This window comes from Gopherus evgoodei, chromosome 7 (genome assembly GCF_007399415.2).
Source record: "Gopherus evgoodei ecotype Sinaloan lineage chromosome 7, rGopEvg1_v1.p, whole genome shotgun sequence".
Lineage (NCBI taxonomy): Eukaryota > Metazoa > Chordata > Testudines > Testudinidae > Gopherus > Gopherus evgoodei.
In genome coordinates, this window is record NC_044328.1 from 73,229,126 (window position 1) to 73,249,336 (window position 20,211).

At 53.1% G+C, this 20,211-nt stretch overlaps 2 protein-coding genes across 12 annotated transcripts in view; both read left to right on the forward strand.

Moving 5' to 3' along the window:
• The window catches only part of GBF1 (golgi brefeldin A resistant guanine nucleotide exchange factor 1), a 177,431-nt gene extending 164,930 nt beyond the window's left edge, over window positions 1–12,501 (forward strand). For 9 of the 11 annotated variants that reach the window (XM_030571052.1, XM_030571054.1, XM_030571056.1 and 6 more), the window contains 11 exons: window positions 342–564; window positions 2,529–2,692; window positions 3,190–3,436; window positions 3,962–4,161; window positions 7,131–7,281; window positions 8,029–8,159; window positions 8,600–8,701; window positions 9,377–9,490; window positions 9,724–9,901; window positions 10,180–10,296; window positions 10,885–12,501. In XM_030571052.1, coding sequence (XP_030426912.1) covers window positions 342–564; window positions 2,529–2,692; window positions 3,190–3,436; window positions 3,962–4,161; window positions 7,131–7,281; window positions 8,029–8,159; window positions 8,600–8,701; window positions 9,377–9,490; window positions 9,724–9,901; window positions 10,180–10,296; window positions 10,885–11,168 — 1,911 coding nt within the window. In that variant the 3' untranslated portion in view covers window positions 11,169–12,501. The remainder of the gene's footprint in view (window positions 1–341; window positions 565–2,528; window positions 2,693–3,189; window positions 3,437–3,961; window positions 4,162–7,130; window positions 7,282–8,028; window positions 8,160–8,599; window positions 8,702–9,376; window positions 9,491–9,723; window positions 9,902–10,179; window positions 10,297–10,884) is intronic. The other 2 variants (XM_030571055.1, XM_030571063.1) reach the window with 1 other exon arrangement.
• Window positions 12,502–18,259: 5,758 nt separating this feature from the next.
• Window positions 18,260–20,211, forward strand: part of LOC115655522 (transmembrane protein 150A-like) — a 30,859-nt gene continuing 28,907 nt past the window's right edge. Inside the window, exon 1 of the mRNA XM_030571064.1 lies at window positions 18,260–18,338. Coding sequence (XP_030426924.1) covers window positions 18,274–18,338 — 65 coding nt within the window. The 5' untranslated portion in view covers window positions 18,260–18,273. The remainder of the gene's footprint in view (window positions 18,339–20,211) is intronic.

The window sequence follows — 20,211 nt, forward strand, 5'->3', positions numbered from 1 at the left end:
GTACTAACACACTGCCTGGGTGATGCGGAGCTTTATACTCTTTACACACCACATTGAATGCCTTGTCCCTGCTTGTGCTGCTTTGCTGACATCCTACTACAGCAGAAATTGTCTGCTGCCAACCACCAGGGGCTAGGGGGCCTGGCCTAAGCACACTGTATGTGACTACTGCACACCAGTGAGCAAGGGGGCTGGGTTAATCTCACAGTCCTTTGCAGTGCATGCAACTCTGCTGAGAAGCTGCAGCCTTTAGCCCTAAGTAACTGGAGAAGAGGACTAGTAAGAAATGGGACTGGATGTAGCGCTGGCCGTGAGCACTCATTGCCACCTTCCCTGGCCAGGTTCTCCTCTCACTCCGTATCCTGCTAATGATGAAGCCCAGCGTGCTGTCCAGAGTTAGCCACCAGGTTGCCTATGGCCTCCATGAGCTCCTGAAGACCAATGCTGCCAACATCCACTCCGGGGATGACTGGTACACACTCTTCACCCTCCTGGAGTGTATCGGGTCAGGGGTGAAACCGCCCCCAGCCCTGCAGGTTACAGCAAGGGCAGATAATGACACAGGTAAGACAGAGGGCTGCTGCTAGGAAATCTGATGCCTGCTTGCCAGATAAGCAGCTGCTTCCCCAGGCTTTTCAATTAGCAAAGGGGACTGCAGGAAAACAAAGCTGATATTAAACTACATTAGCAAGATTAAAAGCTAGCACCTGCTGTTCACTCCTACTCATGATTTGTCCCTTTCTTTGCTCTGCCATCTCCTCCTGGAGCAGTAGCCCGCGCACCAGAGGGAACAATGAAAGGGAAGCTGAGATTGCACAGCTGCTGCGAGAGACTGCTGTGTTCCGAGAGAGGGAGGGGGGTCTTGTCCTGGGCAGTACAGATTAATCCCCCTCTTCGGGGATGTAATATAAACTGAGCTATTGTCCACATCTTACTAGATATTCTTACAAGGGGAGACAGCAAGGAAATGAAGAGACTGGCTCCTCTGTGGCTATTTTAAGAGCAGTGTGCTGAGAAACTGCAATCAAACATTTGTGATTCTGAACCCATTTGGGCATAGACAGGGCACTGGCCACTCATACAAAACCTGTTCACCAGTCCCCCACTGTCTCACCTTGATACTTACCGATCACATGAGAGCAATCCAGTTGGGAGCGTGGGCAAATCCAATCCAACTCCCTCTCTTCCCTCCCCCCCCCCCGCACATGGCAAAATGATTGATGATGTGCCTTCTCATTGTCAGAGGCTACAATGCAGGGCCTCGTTCCTCTCCCTGGCTCTTACTTGTGAGGTCCTGGGGTGTTATGCTGCTGGTTTGGCAAGTCCTGCTGCCATAGACTTCTAGCTGCTGGAGACAAGGCTGATGGGCCTTTCATCTTGGCTTCTCCAGGGGCCAGCCCAGGATTGTTCTCTACAGTCTCTTCTAGCACTGCTATCTGTTGGTGGCACAAGCACACAACAAGATCCAGTGGCAATGTTAGACCACAAGCTCTTCTGCCATGAGTCTTGTACCACGAAATGCATTCGGACATTCAGGGCCAAGCTCTACCTCCCTCCCTGCTGGCTAGATTGTAGCAAATGTGGGATGCTGGAGAACACCCAGCAATTGCCTGTAAATAAGTGATTCCATTGGCTTCAGTACTCCCCCCAGCAAGGATTGCTTAGCTGGGAATGTGTGATATCAGACTGAATGCCAGGTGGAGAAAAGGCAGCCCCTATGATACAGCATGCTAAAGTACACTGGTGGCTACTAGAGAGCATGAGATTAGTGTAGAGGTGGGGCTGGGTGAATGACCCCGAGGCCCTGTCTGGCGCATGAAATTCTCCAACACATTGGCTGTGCTGCCCTGTCCCACCATAGCAACTGCAGTAATTCTCCTCAAACTTACCTTTTCCATGTGATGTTTCTGATCTGTCCCCCTGGAGTAGAGTGCTGCTGAGGAGCCTGGAATGAAAGCACTTCCATGAGTACAAATGGGGCTCAGCAGTTCAGGCCATGTTTTTGGTTGGATCTGCATGTATACCCTCTTCTGTATGGCTATGCAGTGGGTGCGGGGGGCACATGCACAAATGGGTGTGTGTGTGTGTGTGTGTGTGTGTGTGTGTGTGTGTGTGTGTGTGTGTGTGTGTGTGTGTGTGTGTGTGTGTAAGATTTTGCAAATGCAATTTTGGGAGGCCAATTTTGGGGACCCCCAGCTGGGCTCCATCTTCATTTGCCCAGGCTTCAGCATTGGACTTTCTCCCCTTCTAGGTCCCCAGCCATGTTAGCCAACTAGAGCATAGGGAATCCTGTGGGAATTCCCAGCATAAATCACATGTTCCCTCAGAAGGGATAAACTGTTACAAAGATCTGGTCTTTCTCTCCCCTGCGGGTGCTGCTCTGATGGCTGCACTCATGAGGGAAAAGCAAGAGGAGATGAGGCCTGGCCAATTCTCCAACTGGGAACTTGTGGGAAGGAGCAGCCTCTTTTGGCTTGTATCCTCTGGAGCTCTGGCTTTGGCTCACTTCTGTGCATTTCTTCTTGAAGGTGCACAGTCTGACAGTGAGATCTCCTTGTCCTACCACCCGAGTGATGTCAGCCTGGACCGCGGCTACACCTCGGATTCTGAGGTGTATGCTGATCACAGCAAGCAAGGCAAGATGCATCGCACTGTGACTGACATGGATGTTGTGAACAGCGGCTGGCTGGTGGTGAGTGAGGCGAGAGCTGCCTGAGGTGAAGGCTCGATCCCTTGTAGCAGCAGAGTGTACAGAAGTGAGATAGCTGTAAGCACCACAGCTGGACACGTATCCACTGGAGTCGGGGTGCAGCTGTCATTGAGCTCTCTGCCCTGCAGATCCCATCCTCCTCAATGTGCATCTAGCTCACGCATGCCCTGTAGTGAGTGGGTGCAGTTCTCTGACAGCTCTGGGTGGAGGGTGGGGTGGGGTCTGAAGGGAGTGGGACTGGAGAACAGAGCAAGGGGGGTGAGGGGAGGAAAGGGGGATGAGAGGCAAAGGTGGCGAGGAGGTTAACGGGAGGAGACAAGTGTGGAAAAGAGGGGAGATGGGTCCTGCCTGCAGCAGTACCACTTGTTGACAATAGAGAAAAGGACCTGCCTCTGGCCTTGGGGATGGGCTGACGCATGTGTGCTGTGCTGTGCACACAGGGCTGCATCCTCTCACACTGCTGTTGCCCCGCATTGCAGGTTGGCAAGGACGACATTGACAGCCCCAAACCCATGGCTGGGCTCAGCAGGCAGGGTCCGTCTCCTCTTGTGAACCAGTATAGCCTGACTGTGGGTCTGGACCTGGGCCCACACGACACGAAATCTCTCATGAAGTGCGTGGAGTCCCTGTCCTTCATTGTGCGAGATGCTGCTCATGTCACTCCAGAGAACTTTGAGCTCTGCGTCAAAACCATCCGCATCTTTGTAGAGGCGAGTTTGAACGGAGGTGAGGTGAGGCTTGGTTAGTGTGCATCCAGCAACAGAACACAAAGGAGCAAGGGACAAGCAGAGCGCACCCCCAGAGGAGAGCCAACCGGCTGTGGGATTTTCTCAGAGGCGGGGGTGGAGGCCGGGGGAGGCCTTCTCACTTTGGTCTTTTAAAGCTTGGCTGGCTGCAGCAGGCAGATCACCCAGTGGAGGTCAGTCCGGCCATTGGTGCTGGAGTAGTGAGCTAGTGCTGACCTCATTCCATAGCTCCTTCCTGTCCCTCATTCCTGCCAGTGAGGGTAACCATGTGACTGCAATGTGGAAAAAGAGGAGCAGCATCAGCCAGGTGGTGCTGCTTCCCAGGGCTTGGTTCCAACAGGCTCTGAGGATCCACAGACCTCGGGTAGCACTCGGCACCTCATGAGGTTGGGCCCTTTGCTTCAGATGGTTGTTAGCATGTAGATTGAGAGGGGTTTGCAGGCCAGTCTGCATTTGGATCCCAGTGTGTATGATGGAGTATGTTATGGCCCCTGGTGCTCCCTAGGGTACAAGTCCCAGGAGAAGCGGGTGAAGAGCCATAAGTATGATGGTAAATCCAACCGGTTCAAGAAGAAGCCAAAAGAGAACTCTCTGAGGCGCTCGCGGGCCTCGAGCCAGCACCAGAGCCACTCCCACAGCGACGAGGACGACGACGAGAGTGTTCCGGCCTGCTACCACACTGTGTCTTTACAGGTTAGTCAGGACGTAAGTATAGCCAGGATTTCCTCCTCTCCTTTCCCATCTGGGGGCCCCACTGCCCACCCTATCAGTGCTCAGTTAGGGGGCAGGCATATGTCTGGTTTTAGTGTTAAGGGGAGTGTAGGAGGTGCCTATGTGATGAGGGGAGAGACAGGCAGATGTGGGGGTGGGCAGGTTTAATGAAGAGAGGTGAAGGCTGTGTCTGGAGCTGTGGGGGTCACTGAAGAATGTGACTGGGATGGGGGGGATTTTGTGATGAGATGGTGAGGGGCATCTGTGATAGAGGAATGAAGGATGTGTGAGCCCTGGGGCGAGTCTGAGGTGGAGTTAGGTGTCATGCTGTAGAGTTCAGTAACTGAATCATTAGTCCCCTGAGCAATAACCTTGTTACAGGCTTTATGCAGAAAAGATCAGACTGTACCTGGTCGGCATGACTGCAATTGTCTCCCTCTCTCCAGCTGGACCGCTCCCTCCCCACATACCTAGAAAGGCTCCGTTCTTTCCCATGCAACCCACTAGTCCTTCCCCTGATCCTCCCTCCTCCTCCCGGAGTAGTGCTGCTTCCTCCCATCCTTTAAAGACAGGCTCATCTCTGCCAGTGTGTCTGTCCCCCTCTCTTGCATGACCCAGATGTGCTCTGTGTATGGTGGGCATAGAGGGGAGGTGACACTGCACACTGTTGTGGGCGAATCTGTGTGAGGAGTAGAAGTCTTTAGCCCTGGTTTAGGGGAAGGCAGGTCATAGCATTGCTTTGGGCACTAGAGTCCTGCAAGTTGCAAGGGCGCCAGTTAGGGAGGGTGAGGGTGTCTTGCCCCACCCTGAGTTCTCTACAGGAGGTGGGCTCCCAGGCAGACCTCTCAACCTCACAGAATTAGGGGGAATGTGAGTTCTGCAGAGGAGAGGTACTTCTTGCAGCTTGTGCTCTTGGGGCAGGGAGTCCGTGTTTTGTTAACAAACAGAGGCAGGGTGATTAAGATAAGAGAGGTTGGTGATTAAATTAAGGATCTGAAAGTCTTTAGATGAACCTGTAAAACAGGAATCCCTGGGGGATGTTGAAGAGAGAAAGCAGAGGACTCAGAAGAAATACAGCCAAGCCCTCTGAGCCAAGTTTACATTCAGAAAAGATCAGAGAGGTAGCTGCATTAGTCTGTATCCACAAAAACAATGAGGAGTCTGGTGGCACTTCAAGATTAACAGATTTATTTGGGCATAAGCTTTCATGGGTAAAAAAGAAATGGGTTTTTACCCACAAAGCTTTTGCCCAAATAAATCTGCTATTCTTTAAGGTGCCAACAGACTCCCCGTTTTTATTCAGAAAAGAGGGAGATGTGAGGGGGTATGTAAAAAGAAGGAGCCAAAACCCAGGGAAGGGATAGCAGATATAGAGAAGTTCCGACTGTATCTGTGGTACTTATGTGGCCCCATCATCGCAATATGGCTGCCTCACATCACAGCCCCTCGGTGAGATAGAGCAGTGCTGTTATTCCCATCATACAGATGGGGCACTGAGGGACACACTAGGGTGACCAGATGTCCCGATTTTATAGGGACCGTCCCGATATTTTGGGGCTTTGTCTTGTATAGGTGTCTATTACCCTCCACCCCTTGCTCGAATTTTTCACACTTGCTGTCTAGTCACTCTAGGACACAGACAAAAGGCCAGATTTTCAAAGGCACCTAGTGGGAAAATGTAGTCCCTGAGCCAATGCATATATGATGTGTAACTCTGGATAAGGTGGCTCCGATATTTAAGTATGAAGTGTACAGTTATTGACCACACGTGTAATCTAAGTTCACTGTGATGTTAATATCTCTGAGTGGAGGCACTGAGGGCAATAGTTTTACTTGATTAATGTCTAGGAGATTTGACCCTCCAACTTTCTTTCAAGAGGAAGAGCTGCCCAGAACTCCAGTGCTGTTTGTTTTTCTTTCCTGCCCTGCCCAGTGCTGTTTGTTTTTCTTTCCTGCCTGCATTGGCCCTGATATACCTCAGAAGTCTCAATTCTTTTCTCAGCTTTAAAATGTGGAATTTTCTTGGTGTTTGGTTTTAAATATTCTCCCATGAAAACTGCAACTCAAGCACTGTCGTGTTTGTGTTTAAGACCCTTCTGGAAAGTAACTAGCCTCTAAAGAGAAGGCAGTGTTGCCAACTCTCATGATTTTGTCATTAGTCTCGTGATGATTATTGTTTTCTTTAAAGCCGCAGCTCCTGGAGTCAAGTGTATATGTGATGATTTCATCCTTCATTCTTAAAGAGAAGTGACGTTTTTAGCCCTCGTGTGTGTGTGTGGAAAGCTTTAAAATTGACCCCAGTGCACTGTAAAGGCTCAAAAAAGCAGAATGTAAATAAAAAGAACACTAAATGTATTATTTATTCATAATCTCATTATTTTTAAAGCCAATCTCATGATTTTTGATGAGCCTGATTCATGAACATTTGGGGTTGGCAATACTGTGAAAGTGACTTGACAGTGTCAGTTTCTCTCCTGTTTAAAGTCAGTTTCTAGTCTGTTATTTATAGTGGGGTAACACCCCTAGAGCCCCAGGAAGTATAAACTCATGGGGTCTGGCCCTAGTAGGATGTTTCCAAAAGTTAAATGATCTGTTCCAAGCTTGATGAACTGCAAAAAAGTGATAGAAAGTAATCTAGATTTTTCTACAATTGTTTGAATTATTGTATTCAAGAATTAGTACCAAATAACATTTTAAACCAAACCAGTGTCCATTAAGTGAACTGACACAAGATATCAGAACATGTTAGTATTAGAGCTGAGTGGGTCTAATATTTATTTAATTTTATTTTTTTATATATTATCTGACAGGAGCACTGTATCTAAGATGTTGTTATCTGGGGAAAAAAAAACCCCGAGTTTTCAGGTGCCCAAGTAGCCTCTGAAATCATGGTTAAAGTTTCTCCCCTTCCCCCGCCCCCAGCATCCCTGGCGTGTTGCTTACTTGGATGCTTTTAATTGCAGTTGCTGGACCTCATGCACACCCTCCACACACGAGCTGCCACCATCTACAGCTCCTGGGCAGAGGAGCAGCGCCACCTGGAGGCTGCAGGGAAGAAAATCGAAGCAGACTCTCAAACACTGTGGTCCAACTGCTGGTGCCCCTTGCTGCAGGGTAAAGTCTCTTCCTCTTTTCCCTCCCCCCCCACTGTTTTCATGTGCTGATGGAGTGGAGATTTCCAGTGTCAGGGCGGGGGCTGGTACACAGGGCCGAGCCCTGCAGAGGTGGGAAGGAGGAGAGTTCAGCTTGGGCTGCTCCTCATGTCCTCTCCAGCTGGAAAAGGACACTGGACAGCAGCTGTATGACAAGTGATGTCCAGGCCCAGCTTGAGAAGAAATCAGTGCGTTTGCTCCTGTTCCTTGGCTGTTTTGACATGGCTGTTGCTACCAGTAACCTCCCACTGGCTAACATCCTGTTTCATCCAGGCGAGGGGCCTGGCAGCTGAGATGAGCTTGCAGGGCAGCATGGGAAAGGGCCACAATGACTAAGTGAGCAGCAGCACTTCTGTTCTGAACGGTCGGAGCTGGAGAGAGACGTGACTCAGTGCTCCGAGCAGGGCTGTGAGCCAAGTCCAACCTGGCATCTCTGCCACTGGCTCACTTTGGACTTGTCGCTTCACCACTCTAGGCCTCAGGTTCCCCATCTGTGACCTCGGTGCTGGACAGCCTCTCTCCAGGGGGTGAAGAAGGGGCAGCATATGCCCTTCCCTAGCACTTCTCACCCAAGGCACCAGATTGCACAGCAAAGTGTTGCTCTGCATTAGAATGAGCTTTTACACTCGCCAACGGGGTGGCAGAGGAGGATGTGACACCGCCCTATGTTTGATGTGGAAATGAGATTCTGACTCTCACCCGTGTGCAGGTATCGCCTGGCTGTGCTGTGATGCCCGGCGCCAGGTGCGGATGCAGGCGCTTACCTACCTGCAGCGGGCTCTCCTTGTTCATGATCTTCAGGCACTGGATGCTCTGGAGTGGGAGTCCTGCTTCAATAAGGTAACCTCCCAGCTGGGCTGTGCACTTGAGCAGGGGAGCGCTGCCTCTGGGTACTGTAGCTGGAGTTGGCTGGCTTCCTATTGGCTTTAGCAGTGCTGTATGGGGGAGTCAAGGAGCACACCGTCCAGGGGCTGAGGGCACTGGCTTCCCATGCCCTGTGGCTAGCATGGGAGTGCAGCTCTTCCAGGCAGTTGCCCACTCACAGTGAGGGATTGGGCTTTCCCCACTCCCAGTCCCTCTGAAAACCCCTTTGCCCAGACTCCCAGCTGAACCTCTTTGAGGTGTGAAAGCAGCCCTGTCCTTCTCATATCCTGAGCTGCCTCTGCACTTGCTGGCCTGGGTGTGAGTCCTCAGAATGCCATGAGCCAGCCACTCTGGCCAGGTTAGCAACCGCCTGTGCTGTGGTGACCCCCAGCATGTTCATGTCATTGATCCACTAGGTGCTGTTCCCTCTGCTGACCAAACTGCTGGAGAACGTCAGTCCAGCTGATGTTGGTGGGATGGAGGAGACGAGAATGAGAGCCTCGACACTGCTCTCCAAGGCAAGGATGTGCCTCGTTCCGCTTGTGTGTGCGGAGCTCTGTGGCAGACAGCTCGGTGACTCTCTGCTTGGGGTCTAGCTAAAAAGTTGTGCTTGGATTTTGCCCAACTCTGCTGTTGTGGGGGTGGGCTTGAAGGTTGACTGCCAGTGTGTGATCTGGACAGGCATTAGCCCTGAGCAGTGGGCACCTCCCTGAGTTTCACAGGCTGTACTTAATGTTGCTATGCAATGCCTGCTTTTCAAGGGGGTGTCCTGCTGCCAGGCTGCAGCATGTCCCCCTCATCCCAGCATTCAGAAACATTCCTGTTCACAGAGGATGGAGACAGGCACTTTAACACTCCCCTCTCCTCCAGAGCGATCAGTGATAACGCCTTGGATCAGCTTTTGGCCCATGGCCCAGGGGAAGTGGGTGCCAAAGGCATGGAAGTGTGGGGGTCAGAGCTGAGCAGCAGCATGTGCTGGAGATCTAAAGGAGGGGAGATCAGATGCTGGACACTGCCTCTAGAGCCCTCAGAGCCCTGTGGCTGGATTCCTGCCTATCCCTCTCCTGAACCTGCCAGAAGAAGGAAGAGCTCTGGGATGGAGGGTTTGGCCCCAGAGCTGAGGGTCACAGTCCTGTGGCTTAGTGCTGCCTCTTAACTCGTGTCCCTTACTGTGGTGGTGGTTGCTACTCTAGGTGTTCCTGCAGCATCTCTCCCCGCTGCTCTCCTTGACAACGTTCGCTGCTCTGTGGCTGACGATCCTGGACTTCATGGACAAGTACATGCATGCAGGCTCCAGCGACTTACTGGTATGGCACTGAGTGGGTGCTACAATGCTTCCCCTGTTCTCTGGGCCTCATGGTGCCTTCTCTTCCCACTCTTACTCCTTGCTCCCTCCTCTCCCCACTCCTGCTCTGAAACCCTCCTGGTCCCATCTCCCCCTGTGGTCTCATGCTCCAAGACCCTCCGTCAGCTGTTCTGTGCCTCCATTTCTCTGTCCCTGAGTTGCCCCAGCTCTGTTCTAAAGAGTGTCTCTTTGCAGTCAGAGGCCATCCCAGAGTCTCTGAAGAACATGCTGCTTGTGATGGATACAGCTGGAATATTCCACAGTGCCGATTCACGCACAGGGTACTCGGACCTCTGGGAGATCACCTGGGAGCGGATAGATTGCTTCCTGCCTAGACTGCGCGATGAGCTCTTCAAACAAACAGTCATCCAGGGTACGCAGGGATGGGGAATTGCCATCACGGCCCGTCTCTTGTAGGCCAGATCTTTGCTTCCTGGAGGAAGAGGGGAGAGTCTTCCTCCAGTGCCAGGATGTTGTTGAGCCCAAAAGCCTGGGATGGAGGGAATGCCTTTTGCGTTTGTTGGTGAGCCCGTAGGCTTGGAGTGGTGGGTCTTGTGAGTAGGGCACTGTGGTGAGAGGCTGGATGGTGGGGTTGGAGGGAGTATGGCTCATGGATGGGCTGCAGGCTCACTGCTTGTTTTATGTATCTAGAACCTGTCCCCAGTGTGCCAGCAGAGCCACATCCTCAGAAACCAGTGGCCCCTGCCCTGTCTGCTTCTGCTGCCCACTCAGCACCCTTGGAGAAGTCCTCTGAGCTGGGTGCCAGTGGTGAGTCTCCTGTGGGCTCAAGCACTTCTCCCTCCCCAGCAGCATTGTCCAGCTGGGATTGGGTTCAGTGGAGCCACTTTCAGCCTCAATCAGATGGGTCTGCAGGGGCTGGGTCTCCTGAGCAGGCTCTGAGCTGTGGAGTGGGCTTCAGTTTTCAACTGGACAAGCCTAGGCCTCCATCCCTCTGCGGTTGTAGTGATGGAGGAGTGCTCGCAAGCTGCCCTGGCTGTGTCTTTGCTCAGGCTGCCTGACTGGGACTGGGGAGGGTGGCTCAAGGGAAGGCACCACAATCCCTGCTCGGCTCAGGGGTGGAGGCTGGCCCCAGGGGAAGGCCCTGTGATCCCTGCTTGGCTCAGGGAGACTGGCCTTGGCAAGCCCTGCTATCCCTGCTTGGCTTGGGGGGAGGCTGGCCTGTGGGTGGCCCTGTGATCCCCGCTCAGGGGAGGGTGGTGTGAGGAAGGCCCTACGACCCCTGATGGGCGTGGGTGGGAGACCGGCATGGGGGCAGGCTCCGTGATCCCTGCTTGCCTCGGGGTTAGTCGGGAGAGGGTTTAATACAAAGGATTGTTCTCTCCATTCCTTCCACAGACTCTGAGAGAGCCCCAGGCCCTGGCCCAGCCATCAGAGGCACCTCTGGCTCCCCTCTCTCTGCAGTGGCATCGGTGAGGATGAGCCCCGTCACAGATGTACCTCCTCATATGGCGCAGTCACCACTGATCCTGCAGCCTCTCGCTTCCCCCCTGCAGGTCGGGGTGCCGCCTATGACTCTGCCAATCATTCTCAACCCTGCCCTGATTGAGGCCACTTCCCCTGTTCCCCTCCTGGCCACTGCACGACCCACCGATCCCATGACAACCTCTGAAGTCAACTAGAGTGAGGGGGCTTAAGGACGGCTTGCTGAGGAAGTGCTGCAGGTGGAGGACACCGGCTAGATCCTCCCTGGTAGTTGCCACGTTTGCTGTAGAGGACGGTAGCTTGAGCAGAAGGGCAGCAGAGTGCTTGGCAGGGCAGCTGCTAAAATCTCCCTGGAGCATGTCGGCCTCTGCTCCCTTCTCATGGCTACTGCTCAGGAGTCACTGGCTCCCTTCCTTAGAGGGGGAGCTCAGTGCCACTGATCACCACTGAGCGCCTCCTTGCCTTTGCAATCTCAGGAGCCAGGCAGCCACCTTTACCCAGCAGCCTGTGACCAAGCCACTGCTGTTAGCAGGTGAAGAGGGACGCTCCGTGCTGTGGGAGCAGAGAGGCCTGGGTTCCTGGGACCCCTCTGATCATTCAGTCCAGCTGGTTCATCCTCCATGTCCACTGTCCTCAGCACTAGTTCTTGTTGCAGACCCTGGGCATCCCCATGCAGCAGGGGGTTGGCTTTCATTCCTCTCCCCAGAAACATACAGCTCCCTCAGCCTGGCTCTGAGCTTGCTGGCCGTGGTGTGCAGGCTGCGCTCTCCTGGCTCTGGACTGCAGTGTATCACCAAATTCCCTCAGCCCAATGGTGAGAGGACATGAGTGGACACCCTTGGCGAGACCAACTCTACCCCCTCCCTCTGGGTCTGAGTGACACACACTGAGGCTTTTCTGGGAGGAGAGAGAGAATCCAACCAGCGTTAGCTATTGGGTGGACTAGATGGAAGCCAGCAGCTGAAAGCAGCCCCAGCAATGCCTCTACCGCAGCAGCTCTTGGGGAGCAACTCCCCATGAAATAAACAGCATCCTCCTGCCTAGATACTACACTGGCCCTTCCTATTTCCAGCTGCAGGTGCTCTCTTCTCCAGCCATCGGGCCTTCATGCTCGTTAGCTTGAGAGAGGAGCTGGCTGCTGCTTGTCAAGTCCCACCATGGGTGTTGGGGTGCTCAGCTTCCCTCCTTCCCTGCCCCCAAAGCTCCAGCAGCTCAGCAAAGCCCTGGCAGCATTGCACTTTGCTTCTTCCCTATACTGTGGATGCTGGTACCTTCTCTGCCATCCCTTCCCGAAGCGGAGCCAGCCAGCTGGAATGTACCATATCTCAGTTCTTCCTGTTTTCTGAACTAGTTTTATAAATTCTCTGGGCTGATTGCAGAAATCCCACTGGAAATAGGGAGCGATTCAGAGCCGGCGTGTTCTGTACTCGGAGGAAACCCAGAGCTGCAGGGATAGACAATGTACATAAGGAATAAATGGCTGGGAATCCAGTGGACTTTTTACAGTGTAATAAATGTCCTATAAATGAACACTGGCTTGGTGGCTCCTTCCTTTTCTCTGAAGTCAGTGGCATTGATATCTGGGCTTTGGGAAGAACAAGGATGTTGCCCCCTGTGCCAGGCTGGCTGGGCCCAGCATGTAGCAGGCTATGTCCTTGTGCAGTGGGACACCCCCAATGAGAAGGGAGCCTTTAGAAGGATGCTGCCAAGTTGGCTTGGAGAATGGCAGCAAAGAGTTAAGAAGAAATGGCTCTGAACTGAGCAGGGTGGGGCTGTCAGAGCTCTTGTGGACACAGAACTGCTTTAGTTTTGCCATAAAGCTCCTCCTGGCCTCTTGCTAGTATACTGCTGTTCACAGCCCGTGCTGAGGTAGTGAACCGGTGCCAGTGATGCCAGCCCTGCGATGTCTCCGCACAAAGCCTGGCTGCTCTGACTGCAGCCATTGCCTACCCCAGAGGACAGTCCAGCACTGCTCAGAGAGAGGTCCTGGCTTCATGTCCCCTGGCTTGGAATCTGCTGGGGCATAAAAGAGTGTGGCTTCCTGCGGGGTCCTAGAGCTTCCATGTGTCCAGAAGGACATGTGTGTTTCCCTGTGGGTTTCTGCCCCTTTATGGATCTTTTCCTAAGTGCTGCGACCTGTGCAGGACACAGCCCCAGTTCCCGCCCCAAGGCTCTTGGAATCTAAAAGATGGCCATAGATCAGGTATGAGCACCTCCCGAAGAGAGTGCTTAAAACAGTATGCTGGGTTGACTTTAATTGGAGGGCGCAGGCCTAAATACCTAGTCATGGGAGACATTGCTTTGGTAGCCCTTGTGGGCCTCCTGGCATGGTACCAGGAAGGGAGCCTTGTGCACTGTGATTGGAAGGGCCAATCACCAAATCCTTCTACTGCTGCTTTTATGGCAGGCCTAAAAATCCATCCTTCCCTCTCCCATCCCTCCTACTAAAACTCTGGGCCATTCCTCAGTCACCTTCGCTGCTGCCAGCTCGTCCTCTCCCCTCCAGTGCCGCACCGCCACAGTCATCTTCCCTTCCCATTACTGACTTGTCATGCCCTTATTTGCATTCCTCCACTGATTCCCCAACGCCTTCCGTATCAAGTTCCAGCTTCTGGTCTCCTGCCTGCTCTTCTGTTCTCATGTCCTTTTCCCAAACTCCTCTTTATAACATGTCCAATGTAGATTGCTTGAAGTTTACAATCTTACAGCATCTTGGCTTCACTATGTCAATCCTGTGTCCCGGTGCGTTGATTTCACAATGTGAATGCTGGCCAGACAGTGGCATTGCTACATTTTCCCAGCTACTTCTTAACTATTTTGTATGAACGCTGCATATTAAACAGGGTAATGCAAACCTGCTTCCTGCTCTGAGGAGCTCTGCATCTTAATTCAGACAATTAAGGAACCAAACAATATTGATGCAAGACCGTTTCACTTCTGTGATCCCAACATGGAAATTCTGAGTAGCTTTTTTTTGTTTAAAGTGTAATTGTTCTACACAAAACAGTTTGATTAAACAGAACTGCAAACTGTGATAGACTCAATCAACCAACAACTTCCTTTACTTACAAGAGTTTCACCATCCACACTCCCCATACAAAAAGTTTTGGGTCTTTTTGGTCTAAACTGTCTGGGAGGTTAAGGATCTATTGAAAAGTAATCAGCAGACACAATGATGTCATTGCATCAACTAGCCTGTGCTTATGTGCTAACTTAACTGTAAAAATAAATAGATGGCACATGTGAGACTGACGCTATCGTGGACAAACTATTCAGTTAAACCTTATTGAATGAGGTGTAATACCTTTGGGGTCCATTGTATTAACAATGTAATTGAGTACATGCTGTTGACGAGGAGGAGCAGGTTGCTAATGTAATTCCTCCGGTTATTAGCCCTTTGAAGCTGGAAAGGTTCACATATACTAGTACAAACTGCATTCTCCAGGGACCAACAGACAAAGAATGGAGTTTCTACTAAATAGCCTGGTTTTAAACAGGCTCAGTCGTCTTCCTGATCCGACAGACAGACAAACGGCCCCTGGTCCACAGAGGGTCCTAGTCCTTAGGGAAGGGTGGGCAGGACTGGGTCTAGACCCGTAAAACTGGGTGCTTGTTCTGTGATGAACTTGAAACCACAAGGAAACCCAGGACTGCTCCTACCAGAGCCCATGTTAGGGTTGGGAGGATCTCTGGTTATTAGCATGTGTGTAGGTTTTTATTATTTTTGTGTTTTCTCTGATGTATTTCTATCCTAAGAATAAATAGGCTTCCATTAAAAGAGCTGTGTGGCAACTGGAACTGTAGGCAGTTAGTGCTAAGTGTCTCTGAAGAGAAAGCAAGCAGGCCTGCTTGGGCAGCCTCTCTCTGCTGGGAATAACAGTGAAGGCAGGGAACTGTTCAGCCTGGAGATCCCTTGGTCAGAAGGGTGAGGGATGTGTCTCCGTGCAAGAGAGGTGACAGCCAGGGGAGCTGGGAGCCTAGCGTGGGTGCCTTTGCTGAACCATAGCGATTGCCCTGAACTGCGACAGCACATGCACACTCTAGACACACACACACACACACACACACACACACACACACACACACACACACACACACACACACTAGTGCTAACTACTGCCACTGAGGAGAGGATGAGTACAGTACAATAGGAGCAAACTGTCAGCATGTACTTTCAGCTAGGATTGGGCTTTTATTTTTGTTCTTTGCATATGTTTGACAAAGTGTTGCTAAAAAGGTCACTAAAAATCACACTTGGAATTTTTTTTATCTACTGTTGTTCTATGTAACAATTAAGATGCCTGTAATGGAAGCAACATGGAAAAAAAAAAGTTTGTTTTACCTGTAGATTGACAGCACATCATGTAGTCAGTGTTACTGCTTCACTTGTCTGCATGGGCCACACACCTGGCCTGTGAACTCAGGGGCAATTGTAGAACCTGAACCTAGTTGGTCACTTTTAAATGAAATCCATGTAAAAAGAAATGGAAGTGTCCCTTTAACTCCAGTGATGTTTGGTCACTGAAATTAGCCAATCCGCTAGAGGGAGGAAAGTTTAATACCACAATCCTAGATGGTACAAGACCAGAGGTGAGTGCTCCTGGATCCATAAGTGAGACCAGATTTTCAAATGTGGTTGGCAGCTCCCACTGCTCAGCCTCCTTGGAACATCTGGCCCTAATCTCTTTCAGACCACTTGTGCATGCAAATGAAAGCTTTAGCAATCCCAAAGCAGCCTTATTCAGTTTACACTGTTCTTCCCATTGTTTGTAAACAACCTAATCCCTAACAAAGGATACTACATCCATCAGCAGCTGTGTTATTAGCCCTGGCACCCTAACATACTGGAGTGTATTGTTCTTGCTAGCGGCGGTAACAATGCGCTATTTGTCTGTGCAGTAGTGCCTGCTGCCAGCAGAGGGGGTTTCAGAGCTATGGTCCATTGTCGGAGACAAACTGCGGCAGGAGCCTTAGCCCATGGCTCACATAATACCTCACCCACCTTGTCTTTTACCTACTATCTTCTATTGGACCAACTTCTGTTAGTGAGAGAGACAAGCTTCCAAGCCTCCTCTCTCACCCTGGGGGGGGGACCGACCTAGCTGCCCTTCCCCTGCGTGTAGTATGGGAACGATGTTTCAAGAGCACAGCATACTTAGTGCAAACCTCCTTGTGGTTAGTGGTTGACTGCAGGCGATGTTTGGAAAGCCTGGGAACGCAGCTGTGATAGCTAAGGCTGAATTTGCTGTTTGGGACCATACGCTCCATGGACTTCAACTAAACGGCCTGTGGTTACTTTCAACTGCGGGAGACCCATAGAGACTGCGCCTCCCAGCATCCAATACTCTGATTCAAGTGGCCTCCGTCCTAAAGGTGTATTGCCTCAGGGAAGCTGTAGCGGGAGCTTGAGGTATCTCAATGGAAATTAAGTCCTGCAATTGACTCGGCTTTGGCTGTTCACTTGAAGCCATCCCGTGGCCAGGGGGTAGGTGCCTCTGCAGTGGCTGGCTTCTCCTTTGCTGGCCTGGGCTCTGGGAAGAAGGTTTCTTAGCCACTTGTTGCCAGCTACACAACATAGAATGCCAACTAGTCTGTGTGCAGCAGTGGTGTATCCTTATTGCCCAGGATAAAAGAGAGACGAGGTGGGTAATAAAAGATAATACCTCCCCCACCTTCCCTCTCCAAGGCTTTGCTATGTGGCCAGGAGTCTGACTACCAGCTTTGGCTCCTACCTTCACCACAGCCATGACTGGCTCTTCCACTGTCAACTTGGGCAGGTTTGTTTCCCCACCTATCGAAAAGAGGAAATTCCCTGCGTGACGGGAGTGTTGGGGGCTAAATTCAGTGAGTGTCTGAGCTGCTCCAATAGAAGGGGATATTTGTAGTGACAGAACATTTATGGACTCAGGAGTGCCCCAGAATCACACATGCAGCTCTCAGGCCCTTGACATCTTCTCACTTCAGCATGGAGCAGAGAGCAGTTTCCAGCTCCAAGGTGGAAAGGCTGGGTGTAGTGACTCTGGCTCCTGCCAGATACAGTTGCAGCCAGAGGTGAGGACTGATCGCAGTGGAGCACTGCAGGCTGAGACTTGCAATGGAAAGGAAAGTGCACCTGGGGAGCAAACAGTTTCCCATCGACCTTGCAGAGCAGCCAGCAGGGCTGAGCTTAACTCCCAAGCAGGCAAACCCACAAGCTCCTGAACCTGGGTGCAGCTCTAGCCAGCAGGAGCTGCCTGCCGGGCAGGCTTCCACAAACAAACTCTTCCAGGCCTTGCTGCTGTTCAGAGCGGTGGTGGGACAAGTAGCTGCTCTTATCTCCACCTTTCTGAAGGAGCTGGTACTGGAGCCCTTCTCCCCCACCCTGTCTCCTTAGGGCTGAAGAGTTGCTTTGTCTGAAGATAACTACCGGCCAGGCCATGGTAGAAACGCTGGCCGGGGGTCGCAATGCAGGCCCTGCCGCCAGGGGCGCTGTTTCTACTCAAGCCAGAAGCTGGGCAAGGGCAGAGCCCAGCAGCTGCGTGGGAGAGGGACAAAGGGCTCTGCCTACAGCTGCCGCTGCTGGAGGGAACTGGAGGCTCCCTGTTGCTCTAACTTGCTCAGACTTGGGCTCCCTCCAGCAGCTCCATCCCCCGCAGCTGGCTTGCTGTGAGCGCTGGGCCGGTCAGCGGGGACCCCAGCCCTGCCTCCAGTGTACTGGGGAGGGGCTGCTTGGCCTGTGCTGGGGGGCGAGGATCAGCTGGTTCCTACCACGTCTCTCCCTCCTGGGGCAGAAGCCAGAGCAGCCGCAGGTCCCTCTCTAGGGCAGTGACTTTGCAGAGCTCATGCCAGGAACCCCCCGGCCCAGAGCCACCGAGGGGCCCCCACCCGTAGGGGGCTGTGGGGAGGGCCCCAGGGTTCCTGACAAGGTGGTGCTGCCCTGGCTAGGGGGGACCCGGCCTGTCCCGCAGGGGAAGAGCCCCGCGCCCCCGGCCGGCGCCGCGCACCCGTGCTTGCTGGGGCAGGGGCGGGGCCGTCCCGAGCCGGGGTCGCGTTGCTCCTCCCGCCGGCCCAGAGCTCGCTGCTCGCTGGGGAAGTGGAGTCCGGCTCCGGCGGGCTCTGGCGTTGCCACTGATCGCGCTCCGCTCCGCTCCCGGCCGGGTCCCTGCGGCCCCGGGCACACGGGCAGCCCCGTCCCTCTCCTGAGCAGCGCCGGGCCGCCGATGGGGAGGCTGATTCTGGGCGAGCTTCGGACGAGCAGCCCCCGGGGAGCCCCGCCTGGACCCCGGCCCGCGCCCCGGCCGCTGCTGGCTGCCCGGGGCCAGAATGCCCGCCTGGGGGATCCTGCCCGTCACCCTGCCCGCCGTCACCATCACCGGCATGTGGATCGTGTAAGTACCGGGCAGGGGGGCGCCGGGGAGCGCGGACACCGGAGCCCAGCCCGGGCCGGCGACCCCCTATCGCTGCCCCCATGGGGGTCCTGGGCTCCGGGAAGCGATTCCCCAGTATCTCTGCCGCTAGTGAGCCTTGTCCAGCGATCCCCCCATCACTGCCCCTATCGGGGCTCAGCTTCAGGACAGCGATTCTCCCCTATCACTGTCCCCTGTGGGGGGCCCTGGGAAGCAATTCTCTCCTCCACTCTCCTATCACCGTCTCCTAGCGCCCCCTGTCCAACGATTGCCCCCCATCGCTGCCCCCACGGGGCCCCAGGCAGCGATTCCTCCCCCGCCATCGCTGCCTCCATGGGGGCCCTAGGCTCTGGGTAGTAATTTCCCACTCACTGCCTGGTGATGCTCCCCCCATCACTGCCCCGTACTGGGCCCTGGACAGCAATCATCCCGTCACTACCCCTCATGGGTGCTCAGCACCAACCGAGGTCTCAGGGAAAGCTACAGGTGGGACACCATCCTGCAAATCAGGCTGGGCTAGGGGAGCCCCGAAGCAGGTGGGCTGGAGGGGAAGAGGTGGGTGGATTGGAAGGGCTGATGAAGAGATGGGAGGGCTTATGCTCCTTTCAGTATCTTAGCTGGACAGCACAGCTCAAGGCTCTGGGTCACCTTGTCCGGGGGTGGCATGGGCTAGGGGAGATGTCAGTGTCTCAGGAGCTCCCCAGCCCCACAGCAAGCTTAGCAGCAGATGCTGAAGGTTCGATGTACCCACACCTGGTGCCTGCTGTGTGTTGTGCCACTAGGAATTACAGATGGAGAATACCTCTTTAAATCAGCCCTCTCTCCTCCCCAAGGCAGGACCAGTCACTGCCGTGAATTTCCTGGGATTCTTGCCAAGGTGAATTCGAAAGGTCCCAGGCGATGGGTCTTTCGCCTCTTCCCATGGGAGGATTCCCAAAGGATAACGTGTCTCATTGCCAGGAAATTTTCTCTGAGCGTAGACGAGCCTTCCCCTTTCCTAGTTTAACCGAGCCGAGCTCCCTTTACACCCCATTTGCTGCACTAAGTAATTCCAGTAAGTCCACTTTTTCTCGCCTCCTTACTCCCCTCCCGTACTTTCAGACTCTGATCGCCTTCCCTAGTGGCTCTGCCAAACCAGACAGATCCCTTCTCCTGAAACCATTGCTCCTGCTCATTTTTACTGCTCTTCTCTGAACTCCCTGCAAATGGGTCAGTGTCTTTAAGGTGCCCAGAACTGAAAAGTGTGTTCTGGGCATGGTCATCCTGAAGCCAGACACTGACTGTCACCTCCCTGTGCTGACTGTCACCTCCCTGCTCGGTTACAAGTCAAGGATGCTTTGATCTCTCTTGCTGTCCAGCTCATCTAATCTGCTGTCCTGTGTCACGCCTCAGCTTCTCCCCAACTCTCCTGCTTCCCCCTCCCACCTCCCACGTGAAGTTGAATCACAGTTTATTTGCCCATGTTTCTAATCTCCAAGTCTCTTGGTGGTGTCGCCTTTGTCTTCGTTGGGGCTTCTGATTTCCCGTCCTCCCCAACCACTAGTAGCTGCCTTGTGCTGAAGCTGTGGAATCAAACAGGCCACTTCCGGGTTGCCTTTTATCATTACCCATTGTTGGAACCTTTCAGCCCCCGTGACCCTGCTGGTATTGGAGCCACTCTGAATTAACGCTGAATTAACTCTGTCTCAAATGCTCTGGGTTCCTGGGAGGCCTGGTAGCTTTGTGGATTGACACAAAGTTGAAGAAAATGCAGCAAACTCCAGAGTGAAGATAATGAACCCCCTGCCCCATCTGGAAACTGAAGTGAGGATTCAGGTGTGTGGTGTGGTGTCTTTATCTTCCTTTGTTGCAGCTG